Below are 14,980 nucleotides of genomic sequence, written 5' to 3'. Positions count from 1 at the left end.
AATCCTAAATGTTTTTGTACAGTGACTCACTGTTTTTTGTCAGGTTTGTAATAAGCAGTTAACTATACTTGCATCATCTGTTACTTTATGGTTCATGTGAACCTATTAGCAACTTTACAGCCACTGTTGGTTACACGTCATTTATATGAAACACTTGGCATTCTCTTTTTGTGCACGTTTCGGCATATGTGCAATATTGAAAAGTGATTCCTAATGAATAGTAGTAATTATTATAGCAGCCGTTTCCCTTTCCATCTTTTTTGATATCCTGATGTTTAAAAAAAATATTGCCCAATGTTTGAGTCAACTGAGATGCCAGTTGTAAGAAATATCAAATAGGATTTACTGGATGGTTGCAAATTTTAAGCCTTAATTTATGTAGAATATACTGGAAGTTTATTGAATGGTGGAATTATTTATATAGCTTGTGTATGGTTTTATGTGTTGATATTGATATTGATGAGTGTCTTAATTTTTTTTTAAATACTTTTTGATTCTACATTGAACATCTGTTATGAGCTACTGTCTAACATGTAGTTGTGAAATAAAATATCAGGCATCATTGCAAAATCAGAAAATTTGTCTTGGTATTAGTGAACTATTAGCGAAGTAGATCTAGATGATCATTTTTGGGTTTGTGATTTTCATTATTTTTATTTTATTTTTATAAATGGGTAGTTTTTGGTATTTTGGTCAATTTTAGAAGGTATAAACTAACCATATTGTAGTTGTTTTTCTTTTACAGTATGAATAATGAAGGCCAATAACTAAAGGGTAATTTAACAATTTTATTAAGAAAATAAACAAACATAACCAAGCATGATAATCTATATTCCATCCCACTTGAAATGAACAGTGATTGTGTGCTCTGAAAACAAGTAATAAAGAGATACACAATCACTGTTCTTGCAGTCATTAAAAAAAATCAGTTTGTCGTCACGGTACACTTTATGACAAGGCAACTGATGATCCATAATTGGAGCCCCAGTCGACTGACTAGCTGTGTAATGTTCCTGTTTGTACATGGTTTTATTATTGTGGTCTAGTTATAGTTTTACTGTCATTATTGCGTTTTAAGGCAATTCTAAAAGATGAACATTAAAAAAAACATGTTTTTTTAATTTACAAAACTTCCAAGTTAAGGTGTCAAAAGCACTCAAATGTCCTCAATTTTCAAGTTCACCAAAGGCGACTGTTGAGGTAACAGTAACATCTGTGATGTAAAAAGACAGAATGGCACACACATGTATATATATATAACAAAGGGGAGGTAAAGGGGGAAGGTTTTTGTGAAGTCAAGGCAGCTTCTGTTCCTGCTTGGTATCGTCTGCCAAAGTTAGACTTGGCAGAGGTTGTAACATGTAGTCGGCTTCTCGATCACCTGATCTCCGACAACCTCTAAGATGTAGTCCCTATTACCCAGTAGTGGAGTTTCAGATGTGGGAAAACTTTGCACGCTTTGGTTTCCAAAAGATATCATAGTATCTCTCTGCAAGACACAAAATACAGCCATTACACAGTTGTCACATATGACAGTTTTGACTACTTGTTGCTGGTGAACAACGGACCACTACTGCACGATACTTGCTTATCCATATTTCTAACTAGGAAATATGTAAATGAGCACACAGTGGATATATCTTACTCTCTCTGAGTTGTTTGTGGATGGGACGTCTTTCTGAAAGTCCTTTTTGCACAGGTGAGCCATGATTCCTGCGGCTAAGGCGTCTCCAAGCACATTGATCATTGTTCGAAAACGGTCCCTATGAAAAAAAAGATGCATGAGATTGACTTTTTATTTCTATTGTGGGTTATAAGTAGTAGCACTCATGCAGTATGTTATACTTACAGGATCCAGTCGATAGCTACAATGAGTGAGATGTCATCTGGAGGCAAACCCACTGAGGTAAGCACGATAACCATGGTAACAAGACCAGCCTGAGGGATTCCAGCTGCTCCAATGCTTGCTGCTGTAGCTGTGATACTGAAAAAAGAGTCGAAGTCAAGTCACATGAGGCGCTCACTGGCAAGTGCATCTTTGTTACTATATACTATCTGTCAGAAGTTTGGAATAATTCAGGGTTTTGAAAGATGCTCATCAAGGTGGCATTTATTTAAAGGGTTAGTTCACCCAAAAATCAAATTTCTATCATTAATTACTCACCTTCATGTCGTTCCAAACCCATAAGAACCCATTATTGGCCAACGCAGCCAATAATGAGCCTGCGTTCTGATGTAGAACCTGGAAGTGCTGCACCGTTTACTAACTATGTGATCAGCGTAAGAGACACAGACCCGATGAAATTGTTGAATAAGGGTTATTTCTGTTTTGTTTTTTTGCGCAAAAAAAGTATTCTTGTCGCTTCAACATTAAAGTTGATCCACTCTAGTCATATGGACTATTTGAACAATATTTTTACTACTTTTCTGGGCCTTGAAAGTTGTAATGACATTTCTGCCTATGGCTGGTTCAGAAACCTCTCGGATTTCATCTAAAATTGTGTTCCGAAGATGAACGAAGGTCTTACGGGTTTGGAACGACACGAGGGTGAGTAAATAATGACAGAAATAACATTTTTGGTTGAACTAAACCTTTAAACAAAAAACCTTTTTAACAAAAATACTGTAAAAACCATAATATTGTGAAATTTCATGTATTCCAGTGATGGAATTTTTAGCAGCCATTACTCCAGTCTTCAGTGTCACACTATCCTTTCAGAAATCACTCTAATATGCTGATTTGGTGCTCAAATAGTAATTCTTATTACTATCAATGTTGAAAACCGTTTTTTGCTCTTTAATATTTTTGTGAATACCGTTACATTTACCGTTACTGTTAAATTTGAACAGTACTGTTTTAAAATGTTCTGGATTCTTTGATGAATGAAAATTACAGTATTTTTTTTAAAATATTAATCTTTTGTAACAAATGTCTTCATTGTCACTTTTGATCAATTGTGATCAAACGTATCCATACTGAATACAAGTATTGATTTCTTTCATTTAAAATCTTACCTCAAACTTTTGAATAGTAATATTAAGCAGCAAAACCTGTTTTCAACATTTATAATTAGAAATGTTTTATGAGCAGCAAATCAGCGTATTAGAATGATTTCTGAAGGATCATGTGACACTGAAGACTGGAGCAATGATGCTGAAAATTCAGCTTTGCCATCACAGGAATAAATTCCATTTGAAAAATGCATTCAATTAGAAAAGTTCTTTCAAATAAATGCAGCCTTGGTGAGCATAAGAGACTTCTTCCAAAAGCATTACACATCTTAATTATTCCAAACGTTTGACCAGTAGTGTACATCATTCTGAATGTAGCCAAAATACTTTACCTAATAGTAACAAGTTGTCCAAAGTCAAGCTCGTACTCATTGACTTGTGCAATGAAGATGGCTGCCACTGCCTCATATAGGGCTGTGCCATCCATATTGATAGTAGCACCCACAGGAAGTACAAATCGAGCGATTTTCCGATCCACATGGCAGTTTTCCAGTAAGCATTTCATTGTAATGGGCAGAGTAGCTGAACTGGAGAAAGAGGAGTAAGGAATAAAACCATTAGTTGCATATTTAAAATGTTATATTTTAAAATGTAAAGATTCTGGTTAAGATCAAATTTGAGTTTTCACATGGAATCCATGGGTAGAACAAACACTTAAATTATTCAATTTAATATGATTCAGCTTGAACTATTTTCTGAAATAAATTGTGGATTAAAGGGATAGTTCACTTTGAAATAAAATTTTGGTATGTTTTAGCTTACCTGAAGGGCATCCAAGATGTAGGTGTCTTTTTTTCCGCAGTAGTTTCAATTTAGATATTTTTAGGTCAAACCGTTCTTGTCTGTCAGTCATAATGCAGGTCTATGGTCATTATCTCAAAACACAAGCACAGAGTCCAAATTAAAACAATTCCCCGTCGTCCAAATTAAACAATTCCCCATCGTAAGTACACATTGATGGCCTAAGACACGAAACGAGCGGTTTGTGTGAGAAAACAAACAGTATTTATATCGTTTTTACCTCTTGTACACAGCCATGTCGAAGTGATCTGATCTGACGTGTACGCAGACTGGTGCATAGATATATACACTAGATGTCGCCTTAAAGACATTCGTTCCAATGAACTGCCGTAGACAAGGCGACATCTAGTGTGTATATATCTATGCACCAGTCTGCGCACACGTCAGATCAGATCACTTCGACATGGCTGCGTATAAGTGGTAAAAACGATATACTGGTCGTTTTCTCACACAAACCGCTCGTTTCGTGTCTTAGGCCATCAATGTGTACTTACGATGGGGAATTGTTTAATTTGGACGACGGGGAATTGTTTTAATTTGGACTCTGTGCTTGTGTTTTGAGATAATGACTGCATTATGACTGACAGACAAGAACGGTTTGACCTAAAAATATCTAAATTGAAACTACTGCGGAAAAAAAGACACCTACATCTTGGATGCCCTTGAGGTAAGCTAAAACATACCAAAAATTTATTTCAAAGTGAACTATCCCTTTAACTCTTGTTTATGTTGCAGTGAGCTAAAAGCCTGTTCAAAATGGCTTCCTTACCTGGATGAAGTTGCCAATGCGATAACCAGAGCCTGGAGGAGGCCACGGATATAGCTAAATGGGTTTTTCCTGGTGAACACGTAGAAGAACATTGGCAGCAAAATCACACCATGCACGAACAGCCCCGCCAGAACAGTGATGAAGTACATTCCCAGCTTCTCTGCAAGGACTGCAGGATCATGCATATCCAGGATTTTCCCAGCAACCAGAAATACAATGCCAAATGGGAAGTACCTGTACAAAGAGACTGGGGTATTAAAACGATATATATACATACATATACATACACTGCTATTCAAAAGTTTGGGATCTGTGAGATTTATGTTTTTAAAAGAAGTTTCTAATGCTCACCAAGGCTGCATTTATTTGATTTAAAAAAATATATATAAAAAACTGTAATATTGTGAAATATTACAATTTAAATTAATGTTTTCTATTTGAACATATTTTAAAATGTAATTAAAAGCTTTCTATTTCAGATAAATGCTGTTATTTTGAACTTTCTATTCATGTTCTATAAATGTTTCTTGAGCAGCAAATCATCATATTAGAATGATTTCTGAAGGATCATGTGACATTGAAGACTAATGAGTAATGATACTGAAAATTCAGCTTTGCATCACTGGAATAAATTACATTTTAAGATATATTTAAATAGAAAAGTTATTTTAAATTGTAAAACAATATTACTGTTTTTGTTTGTGTTTTTTTTTTTTTTTTAGCAAATAAATGCAGCCTTGGTGAGCATAAGTGATTTCTTTTAAAAACAAGTTTAAAAACGTACCGATCTCAAACTTTTGAACAGCAGTGTATATATAGTTATATAGGTGGTGCATTCACTTAACTGAGATTTAAAAGCAAATCAGCTTTTCATTTCGCCTGACTCTTAAGCACATTTCCACTGCCAACATTTAATAGAATAAGGAAGCTTAAAGCTGCTTTTAAACTATCAACCTGACGTATTGTAGAGCGTATTAAAGAGATTGCTTAGGTGGCTCTCCACTTGTTTTGGTCAGAGAATGCTGCTTTTTTTGACACGTGCTTCTTTCACATGTTTGCATGACAAAACATGACGACTGTCCTAGAAGTGATGTAATAAAGTGAGCGTTTCTGTCCTATATTTGAAATTACAAATCTCTAGTCCCAGTTAGGTAATTTTGGGCAATCTGATCCAGATCTACTCACCACATAGCAGCATTGATGATCTTCATGACACATTCATTGACACAAAGACACACATTCACCAGGGGTGTACCTCTGGATCCCATTCTACCAAGCAGAAGACCTGGGGAACAACAGCAACAAAAGATTTTTATCAAAAGTTTCAGTAAATATGTTAATAATGTTATAAAAGTTCTCTAATATCAAGTAAATGTTGTTCTTTTGAACTTTCTAGTCATTAAGTAATAATTTTTTTTTTTTTACATTAAGCATAAGAAATGTTTCTTGAACATCAAGTGATATTATAATTTCGTAAGGATCATGTGAAAGACTTAATGGAAATAAATTAAATTTAAAAACTTTTAAATAAAAAAAAGCTATTTTTAAATTGTAATAATATTTAATAATATTACTGTTTTTACTGTTTATTTTTTATCTAATGCAGTCCGGTTGAGCATAAGAGACTTATTTAAATCTAAATAAAAAAAAAAAATCTCACCAACCCCAAACTTTTGAACAGTTATATATATATATATATATATAGAGAGAGAGAGAGAGAGAGAGTATGTATAACTTATAATATATATATATATACATCACAAAGCCCTTCCATTTTTCACCAGCCTTTAGAGGCCAGTTTTCAAATCAATGCAACAAGTCTACATGTTTTCTCATTAAATATCTTGTTCAGTAAATAGGCTGCCAAAACTCTTTCATGTTGACTTAAATGCTTCCCTGCTGAAAAGCTCAACATTGATGGTCACCATTATATGTTGTATTTTGGACATTTGTCTCCAACATGGGATGCTGGTGTTCCCACCAGACTTTTTTAACTGGTTTATCCAGCTAGCTTTACTGGAGAACTCTTTTGCCAGTACCTAAGCGACACTAACGAGCTTAATCTGGTCTATGCTGATCTTTTCAGCAGGGTTGAATGGTGATATAACAGTTCAAATCCATACACACCCATAGTGGCCGAGAAAATGACGATTCCTAGCACATTCATCCCATTGCTTCTCCCTGGTACAATCTTATAGTGGATTTCAGGAGGAGGAGTGAGTTCCAGAAACACTGGGTGACCCATCTTGGGGTTTTCATAGTCTGGCATAATGTACACAAAGTTGGCTTGTGATGATTTTGCACTGTTTTTAAAATTAGACACAAGTTCTGTCTTATACTGAAACAGAAGAGCACAGATGGACAAGGATTAGGTACAAAAACAGTAGAGGATTAACTCCTCTGTTCTTAATGTGTTTCTCTCACCTGCTGAAATGTGGCTTCAATCAGATTGGATGGAATCATGTTCCTGTTGGAAAACAAAATCCATCATACACGAGGCCATATATTAAAAACTATTTACAATCATAGAAATTTCAGCAAAGCGCTAATGCTATTAGCCTGTTTTCTGAGGCCAACTCATTGCAAAAATGCTTCGTTTGTTTTCAGAATCACTGGATTTGATTATTGTACAAGGCTGTGGCACGGCCAGCTAGCTAAAAAGTAAAATAACAAAAAGCAGATCTGCTGTAGCACAGCCTAAAGACTTGGAGGGCAGAGCTAATGCTTTATAAAGTACAAATTCTACTGCTGTGTCCCTGACTAAAATCCAATTAAATCTGGTCTGGAGCTCAGGAGCATCTTTCGCACTCGAGAAAAGCCATGTTATTCACATCCTCTTTAGAGGCTTTCTAAATATACCTAATTCCAATCCTTCTGTCTGGTGACGGGATAGCGCAAAAGGGAAGCTTAAGCTTTGCAGTCTTGATTGCAGCTTGAAAACGGTTATGTAAGTGCAACATGTTTCTCAATGTGTTTCTTAGACTGATAAATAAAACTTGTTTACAGTTCATAGTTCAAATGGTAAGAACTGTTTGCTTTTTTTAATAAAATGAAATATTACTACTATTTTAAGTGTTTCCACCTGTGGACTAGTTTTTCCACATATAAACAATGTAAAAGATTTACATTTCAAAAGAGAGAAGTCAGTGTGTAATTCAGAGAGAACCGTGATGATCAATGAGAAATAATGCAGGGCAGAACTTGATTTTATCCGTGGGGATTCTGGGGAATTGATTTGATTTAGGGGCATTATAGCAGAATGCTAGTTTGAATGTCTACACAGCTATTTGGCAACTGGTTAACACTATAGGCTATTCACTATATTTCTGCCTAAGTGAGGTGGAAAAGGTAAACAATGAACAAGCTGTTACATTTTGATTTAACATAATGAATACAAACACTGATGAATTACAATAGGACCATGAAAGAAATATTAAGAACGAAATTAAGGAAAGAACATAAACGTGGTCCATTTTGATTTCATATTGACTTGAAAGCCATTTAATGATGACAAAGAAATAAACCCCTGGTTTCACAGACAGGGCTTAAGACTAGTCCTAGACTAAAATGTAAGTCTGAGCTGTTTCCACTGAAATAAACTTGCACTGACTGATCTTAAAAATATATCAGTGCCTTTTTAGTTTTAAGATGCACATCGGTAATGTTTTTTTCTAAGCATGTTTATTAAAATTACTTAAATGTCCTAATTGATCTATGGTCTAATCCTGGCTTAGTCTAAGCCCTGTCTGTGAAACCGGGCCAAAGTTTGTTTGTCAAAAAAAATTTTTTTCCATCACTGCACTTCAAGTCCCTTTCAAGGTAAGTCAGTCCACTCGACGGCCATCTTGGAAATGATTTTGGGCATATATTTTTTTGTCTAGGAACTAAGCACACAGTTCTTTTCTGCTTGAATGGACAAACATCAATAACATATTTGAAATAACCAATCAAATCTGACAGAAAAAGTTTTCAGATTTCTCTACCTAATGTATATTCACATTCTATAGCAATAAAACAAAGACAATTAGCTTTTACTAAGCTGATAGGCTCATTTAATTGAAGGACGGGACTTCCTTTCCTATAGCCGCCATTTTAAGAGCAAATTCTAAAATTTCTGGAACCCAGAGTTAAGATCTGATATCTGATATTACTGTAAAGTTACCTGATCAAATCAAGCAGGGCATCGGCAGACGTCATCACTGGCCCTCCAGCAGCTTTATGTCCCTCTTTCTCAGTGCCAGTTCCGGGATGAATGATCAGCACCAGAACAATCCCCACAATAACAGCAATGAAGGTAGTCCACAGGTAATAAGTGATGGTGAGAAGGCCTAGGCGTCCACTGGCCTTGGTGTCCATAGCAGACAAGCCAGACATTAAACTGTAAGGAAAGTGTTGGAGTTTCAGTCAATAGGTGTGATCAGCTTTAAGTCAGACTGTAAAATATATACTCTCTACAACAATCAGCTATCCCAGTATTTATAGAAAGGGTTTTAAAAACAGATGAACCTCAGAAGCATTTCTTATGATGGAATTTTTTTTCTGTTGTTTATTTTGTTGGTTTCTCAAAAATATCAAATACTGTCTGTATGTTTGGCCTCAGAAATGCTGACATCTTGAATGAAAGTGCAACTAAACAGAACTGAAATGACGAGTTACCTGGATGTGATGAGAGGAAGAATCAACATTTTCAGCATTCTCATTAGAAGTTCTCCAGGAAAAGAAAAGTAGATTTTTGCCTGAGGTAAAAGGGAAAACATGACTTTGGGTGACTTTGCTAGTAAAGATTTCAATTCATTTCCAACATTTAATCCCTACTAGAATGACTTATCATATAGGCCCACCAAGTTAGTAAAATCACTGAAGATTTGCTTCAGTTGACTAAGTAATGCGTGTTTATCCTAGTTGACTCTGTAAGTTGTTTGGAGTTTATTTACAGATAACAAACCCAGATGCTTACATCCTTAGCAGGAGGACTACCAGGATTTAAGTACCTTATGTAAGGTCTGTATGCCACATTCTTAAGGCTGGGAAATATACTTCTTTAAGAGGAAAAGTCATCAACAACATCTTAAAGTTAAAGGAATGTTCCAACTTTTAAATAAGCTAAGCTCAATTGATGTATATCACTTTCAGGCAATCATTTTGAGTCATCCCTCAATTTGTAGAAAACAAAAATGTAGACTTTAAAAAAAAATAGCAAAAATGTGTAGTTCATTAAAGCACTTGTGTTATTTTCTTATGTACAAAATTCTGTTATTTGTTGTGTAAAGGTGTCTATAGCGCAGTACTGTTCTAGGTAAATGCATTTCTGGTTATGCATTACACATGTAATTTACACAGGCTACTTTATGTAAACAGTTCATTTCTGATATCATTACTTTTTCATGCAAATGTTTTACATGGTGGAAAAAACGTATAACTTGTTAACGTAGACTATAACTGTAAACTTTTCATTATTTTATATTTTATTTAAAAACTGAGTGATGAGTCTAAATTATGTTCAATAAATTAACATTCAAATAGAGCTTTACTTATTTTGAACAAATACTTTTCCTTTAGACAGTTGCTATTATGGCTCTACTAGTTTGAACACTAATTCTGATAAGGCACAGACAATTGTCTTTTTTTTTTTCATAAAGGCAATAACAAAATTGAATCTTTTACCTGTGTTGACAAGTTAAAACTTCTCAATGTGAATCCCACCACACAGCCTGACACCACCGCTAACACTGATAAGGTGAGCAAGCCGTTCCTTTTGCAATAGTCCTTAACCCATTGCCGCAACTTTGTAGATATTGAGTTCTTGAAAAGTTTCTTGAAATATTCCAACATGTTTCTCAAGGGACTCACGGGAGGGGAATGGCACTGTGAAGACGCCGGCCTTGAGCTACTCCGGTTCTCATCCATGCTCAGACCTGTGTGGGCAGGAAGTGTTGCGAGAGCCTTTCGGTGTAAACCTTTTCTAACAACAGATTAAGCAATTAAGTATAGATCCAAACCACTGCCTTCACGGCAGCAAAGTCAGAGGCGATTACAAGGGTATTAAAAGAACCCATACCTAGCCAAGAGTCTGGAGGCCATTGACTGTGGAAAGGGTCAATTTCAAAACAATTTGAGGTTAAAAAGATTAAAAAAATAAATAAAAAAAGGTTACATTTTTAGAACCATTTTTGGAAACACAATGAATGTGGCAATCTGGGGGAGAATGACTTGGAAATTTGACACAGGCTCAAACCCACATGAGAAGCTGAACATCAGGGGCCAGTTGTTCAAAAAAGTTGAATCTGGATCAGAATGATCTGGATTTGGAAATCCCATGTTTTGCTATCCAGGATCAAGTAATCTATCTTACTTTTGTACCGGTTTTTCAAATGAAAAACTTTTTCAAATTGTGCCGGCTTTCAGTGCTTTTGCGTTCTCTCAGAAAAGTTCTGCGTAGCGTTCACCCGAGAAACTTTGCGTTCGCTCGCAAAAAAACGTTTGAGTGGTTCATCTCTTATGATTGTGCAAATGTAGTTTACAAACAGTGATAAAAAACACTTTGAATTAAATATAAAATCTCTTTTTTTACTTTACTGTATAGGCTACCGAAAGGCTTAATACGCTGATTTCACGCAGCCGTTATTTTGAAATCGAAAGCGAGGCTCCAGTGGGAAGAAAACCGGAAGTGTCGCCTTTAATCACAGGAGAGTCGTGAATGCGATGGCGTATTGTTGTGTTTAATGATGTTGTGTCAATTCTAAAAATGTACATACATTTCTTTCATACTTTAGACTATATACAGTGAAATTCATTTATAAATAAAATAATTTTTATATATATAATTCAGAATGTAAAAACAGAAGCAGGAATGAACTATATACATATCCTATATTGAATATTAACATCCAATAGTGTAAATCGCGGCAGCAGCTTCAGGTTGGTAATCCAAGGCATTGTTGTTTATCTTTACTTCCGGGGTTCTTCCCACCGGAGCCTCACTTTCGATTTCAAAATGGCGGCTGCGTGAAATCAGCGTATAGGTAGCCTAATGTTTACTTCTAATTTATTACTTTAACAGTTCATCTAATCAAGAGCCAAATAAAAAAATATGTATGTGTGTATATTACATGATACAAATGTTGTCATTTTTTACCAGTTTTAAAGTTTTATAACATTTTTGTTCCTGAAATCCACCCTTCTGCTGGGATCAGTATCATCCTGATTTTGGGGATCAAATTGGTAATCCCAATATTACTAAAAAGTAAATACAACTAAATTTATGATCTAATCTGATTTCTTTTGAACAACCCATTTTCAATATTTGATCCAATCCTGAAATCCGATCAGATTACTTTTGAACAACTGGTCCCTGGCTGGAACCTATAAATGCACTCCCAATAAATAATACTTTTTGGGTTAAAAAAGATAATAACCCTTATGCTGTTTTGAAAATCCTTTACCTAATTTGGTGTTCTCTGTCAAAAATGACCAGCCTTCTAAATTGTTTGTAAATCTGTCATTATTCTTTTTTGTGTGCTTTTTTTGTCAAATTGCTTTCTTTCAATTAGCACAGATTATGTATATCTTTTTGGATCTGATTGATCATATAGGCCTCATTGATCTGACCTATGTACTTCAGTGTTTGAGTGAAAAAAGCTTAACTCAAGCTTATTCACCTCAGAAAAAGAGGTGAATAAAATAACACAAAAAAATATATACTTTTTATATGTACCTTGTGTGAGCAAAGTCAGTAAGTTTTAGTCCAATTCGATAACATTAACTAGCATTTTGGGAAGAAAATCCTGTAGCACAACATGAGGGTTAAACAAGATGGATGTTATAAGGGACTACAGATGAAAATTAGCTCTCTAGCTAACTCTGGCGCATTTACATTTTGAGTGTAAACAAACAAATGTTAATTGATGTGCATTGTCCCTTTTAAATAAACAATAAAAAAACAACAACAACAAAAAAAAACATAGTTTTATGTAATTGATTTTTTAAAAACTTTTTTTTTTTTAAAGTTGACAAAAATAGTAGGATGTAACACGGATGTCTATCAAGATAAACTACAGAATCATTCAAAGTGTATTATTACTTAGTGGGCTTGAATTTTTTTTAGCATCTCAGAATTCAGAATATATGAGATACTCTTCAAGATAAAACAAATAAACAATATATACGTAAACAATATGCAGTAAGAGGAGCAGTTCAGAAGAATGAGCTAAAATGTATTGAATTACCAAGTTATCCTTTTCCCATACAGCACTCCTAGCTCACATGGAAAAGGGATGTTCTCTCTGTTTGACAGCTTTTTATGGCTGCACTGCTTTGACTAAGAACACATGCGTGGAGGCTATTCGGAGATGAAGGACATTCCCCTTATTAGTTTGAACGTCATGCCTTAATGGGATTTCTGCAGGTGCACTTTGCAGGCATTTCCGACACTAGCGTTCAGCAGCAGGTATTGATTTAATGACCAGACAGCATTGGAAGGACTCCAGTCCAGGAAATGAAGGTGTGTTTTGGTTCTGAAAGGTAAAAGAGTCTTTATATTAATGGAAAACAAGATCTGAAATGCAGACTCAGAACAAAGTAAATAGTCATTCTAAGCTGATTTGTTTAGTTGTATCAATTTAAAATAGCTATATGCTAATGTCCTAAATGAAGACTTATGAAACAAGAACATAAAACACTTTGTCTTACAATTTGCCATATGCAGACCTCAACATCAGACATGGTACATGAAACACGACATGGGTGATTACCTGATCATTTTGAGCAGATGAATAAATGATTCCTGACAAGACGAAGAAAACAAATAGCTAAATGTGACCGCACAACCAGGAACAATTATGTAAATAGAAATGGCACACAGTTAAACAATTAATCTATATTGTTTATTCATGCCCCAGTGCATACTGGGTCCCTTGTTTTTTGGGGGTTTTTTTATTAAAAAAATAGTTTTTATTGGTCACACTTTAGTTTAGGGTCCAATTCTTACTATTTTCACTCAGTAAACTTCTGCTGTTTATTAATAGTAAGGGAGTTGTTAGTTAAGGTATAGTAGGCATTAATATGTGCTTTACAAGTACTAATAAACAGCCAATATCCTAGCAATATGCATGCTAATAATAAGCAACTAGTTGATTGTGAGAATTGGACCCTAAACTAAAGTGTTACCAAATTATAGTGTACTTTATAGTCAGTGTTGGGGGGGTCACGCATTACAAGTAATACGAGTTACATAATCAGATTACTTTTTTTAATCTTTTTTAATCTTTTTTTAATTAAGTAACTAGTAAAGTAACGCATTACTTATAAATTTATAAAGAAAATATCTGACTTACCTTTTATATATATATAAAAAGTGAGAAAAAAGCAACCCATTACTATCCATAAAAAGTAACGACTTTGCTAGGGAGTAATGCAATATGGTAATGCATTACTTTTAAAAGCAACTTTTCCCAACACTGTTTATAGTTTACTTAATTTTTTACATATTTTAAATTGTATTTATTTTGGCTATTTAAATTATTCTGGGACTGTCATGCCATATATTTGATAGTCCAGTGCAGGGGGTCAAAAACAACTGCACATTAGAGTGTGTTGACACCAACCAGGCCATGTCTATATTAAAAATATAACTAGGATATCTAAAAGAAACAAAAAACATTTTGCAGGGTGAATGGACTGCACCACAAATTTGTATGTAAACACTGTCATGGCAAATGCCCTTTCTCTCTTTGCAAAAATTTCTCAGTCAAGAAGTTCCAGATGCCAAAAGTTAGACTTTATTGCAGCAAACAACAAAGCCGAGACGCCAGCTGACCATCTGACAATTACACTAGTAGCCTAACAGTGGCATGGCCTGTTTATCTTATGTTGAAGGCCAAAGAAGGATTTTCTACAATGCAGGTGAAAGTTCAGGGTGAGACCTACAGTGTCATTGTGCAGGCTTTGTTACCCATCTTGAAGGCCAAAAGAAGAGCTTTCCATCACTATGCAGGTGCAGAGTCATGGCAAGTTCAGCTAAAGGGAGACATAAAGTGTAAATCACAGCCTGAAACCACAGAGGCCATTCATATATTCTACAAATATATCCAGAATGTCTAATAAAAATATACTATAACACGCATATGTTATAGTGGTACTCAGTCAAATATATGTAAATGCTGTCCAGACAAAACACATATAGGCTATACACATATTTTTTTAGTATTAGAGATAGAGAGATATATGTCATTTCATGCCAGTTTCTCACACAGTATGGCCAATGGCTGTGCTAATAATCAGGTATAAAGTCTTCCGCAGTTCTGTGAAAAGAGGATTAAGTCCTCTGGACAATTAGCACATCCTCTGACGGCACACCATGGAGTTGTTATCCATTGCAATTTGGTTTGATGACTTTTTAAG

General features: G+C 34.9%; 1 protein-coding gene across 3 annotated transcripts; it reads right to left on the bottom strand.

The window, feature by feature from the left end:
• Positions 1-316: 316 nt before the first annotated feature.
• Positions 317-11,178, bottom strand: slc1a8b (solute carrier family 1 member 8b). 3 transcript variants are annotated; one of them, XM_082172045.1, is made up of 12 exons: positions 10,641-11,178; positions 10,247-10,544; positions 9,239-9,318; positions 8,745-8,960; positions 7,007-7,049; positions 6,710-6,920; positions 5,768-5,867; positions 4,583-4,816; positions 3,345-3,539; positions 1,850-1,984; positions 1,646-1,763; positions 317-1,489 (listed from the first exon to the last, which is right to left on the bottom strand). In XM_082172045.1, the coding sequence occupies exons 1-12, from the start codon at positions 10,661-10,663 to the stop codon at positions 1,337-1,339; spliced, it is 1,806 nt and encodes a 601-aa protein (XP_082028171.1). In that variant the 5' UTR covers positions 10,664-11,178; the 3' UTR covers positions 317-1,336. The 3 variants fall into 3 exon arrangements, with proteins under 3 accessions (XP_082028171.1, XP_082028173.1, XP_082028172.1); XM_082172047.1 differs by having other exon boundaries at positions 10,433-10,544; XM_082172046.1 differs by having other exon boundaries at positions 10,247-10,539; positions 10,641-10,661.
• Positions 11,179-14,980: the final 3,802 nt, after the last annotated feature.

Source organism: Leuciscus leuciscus (genome assembly GCF_965113295.1).
Source record: "Leuciscus leuciscus genome assembly, chromosome: 6".
Taxonomy (NCBI): Eukaryota; Metazoa; Chordata; class Actinopteri; order Cypriniformes; family Leuciscidae; genus Leuciscus; species Leuciscus leuciscus.
This window is presented reverse-complemented; position numbering and strand designations above follow the sequence as displayed.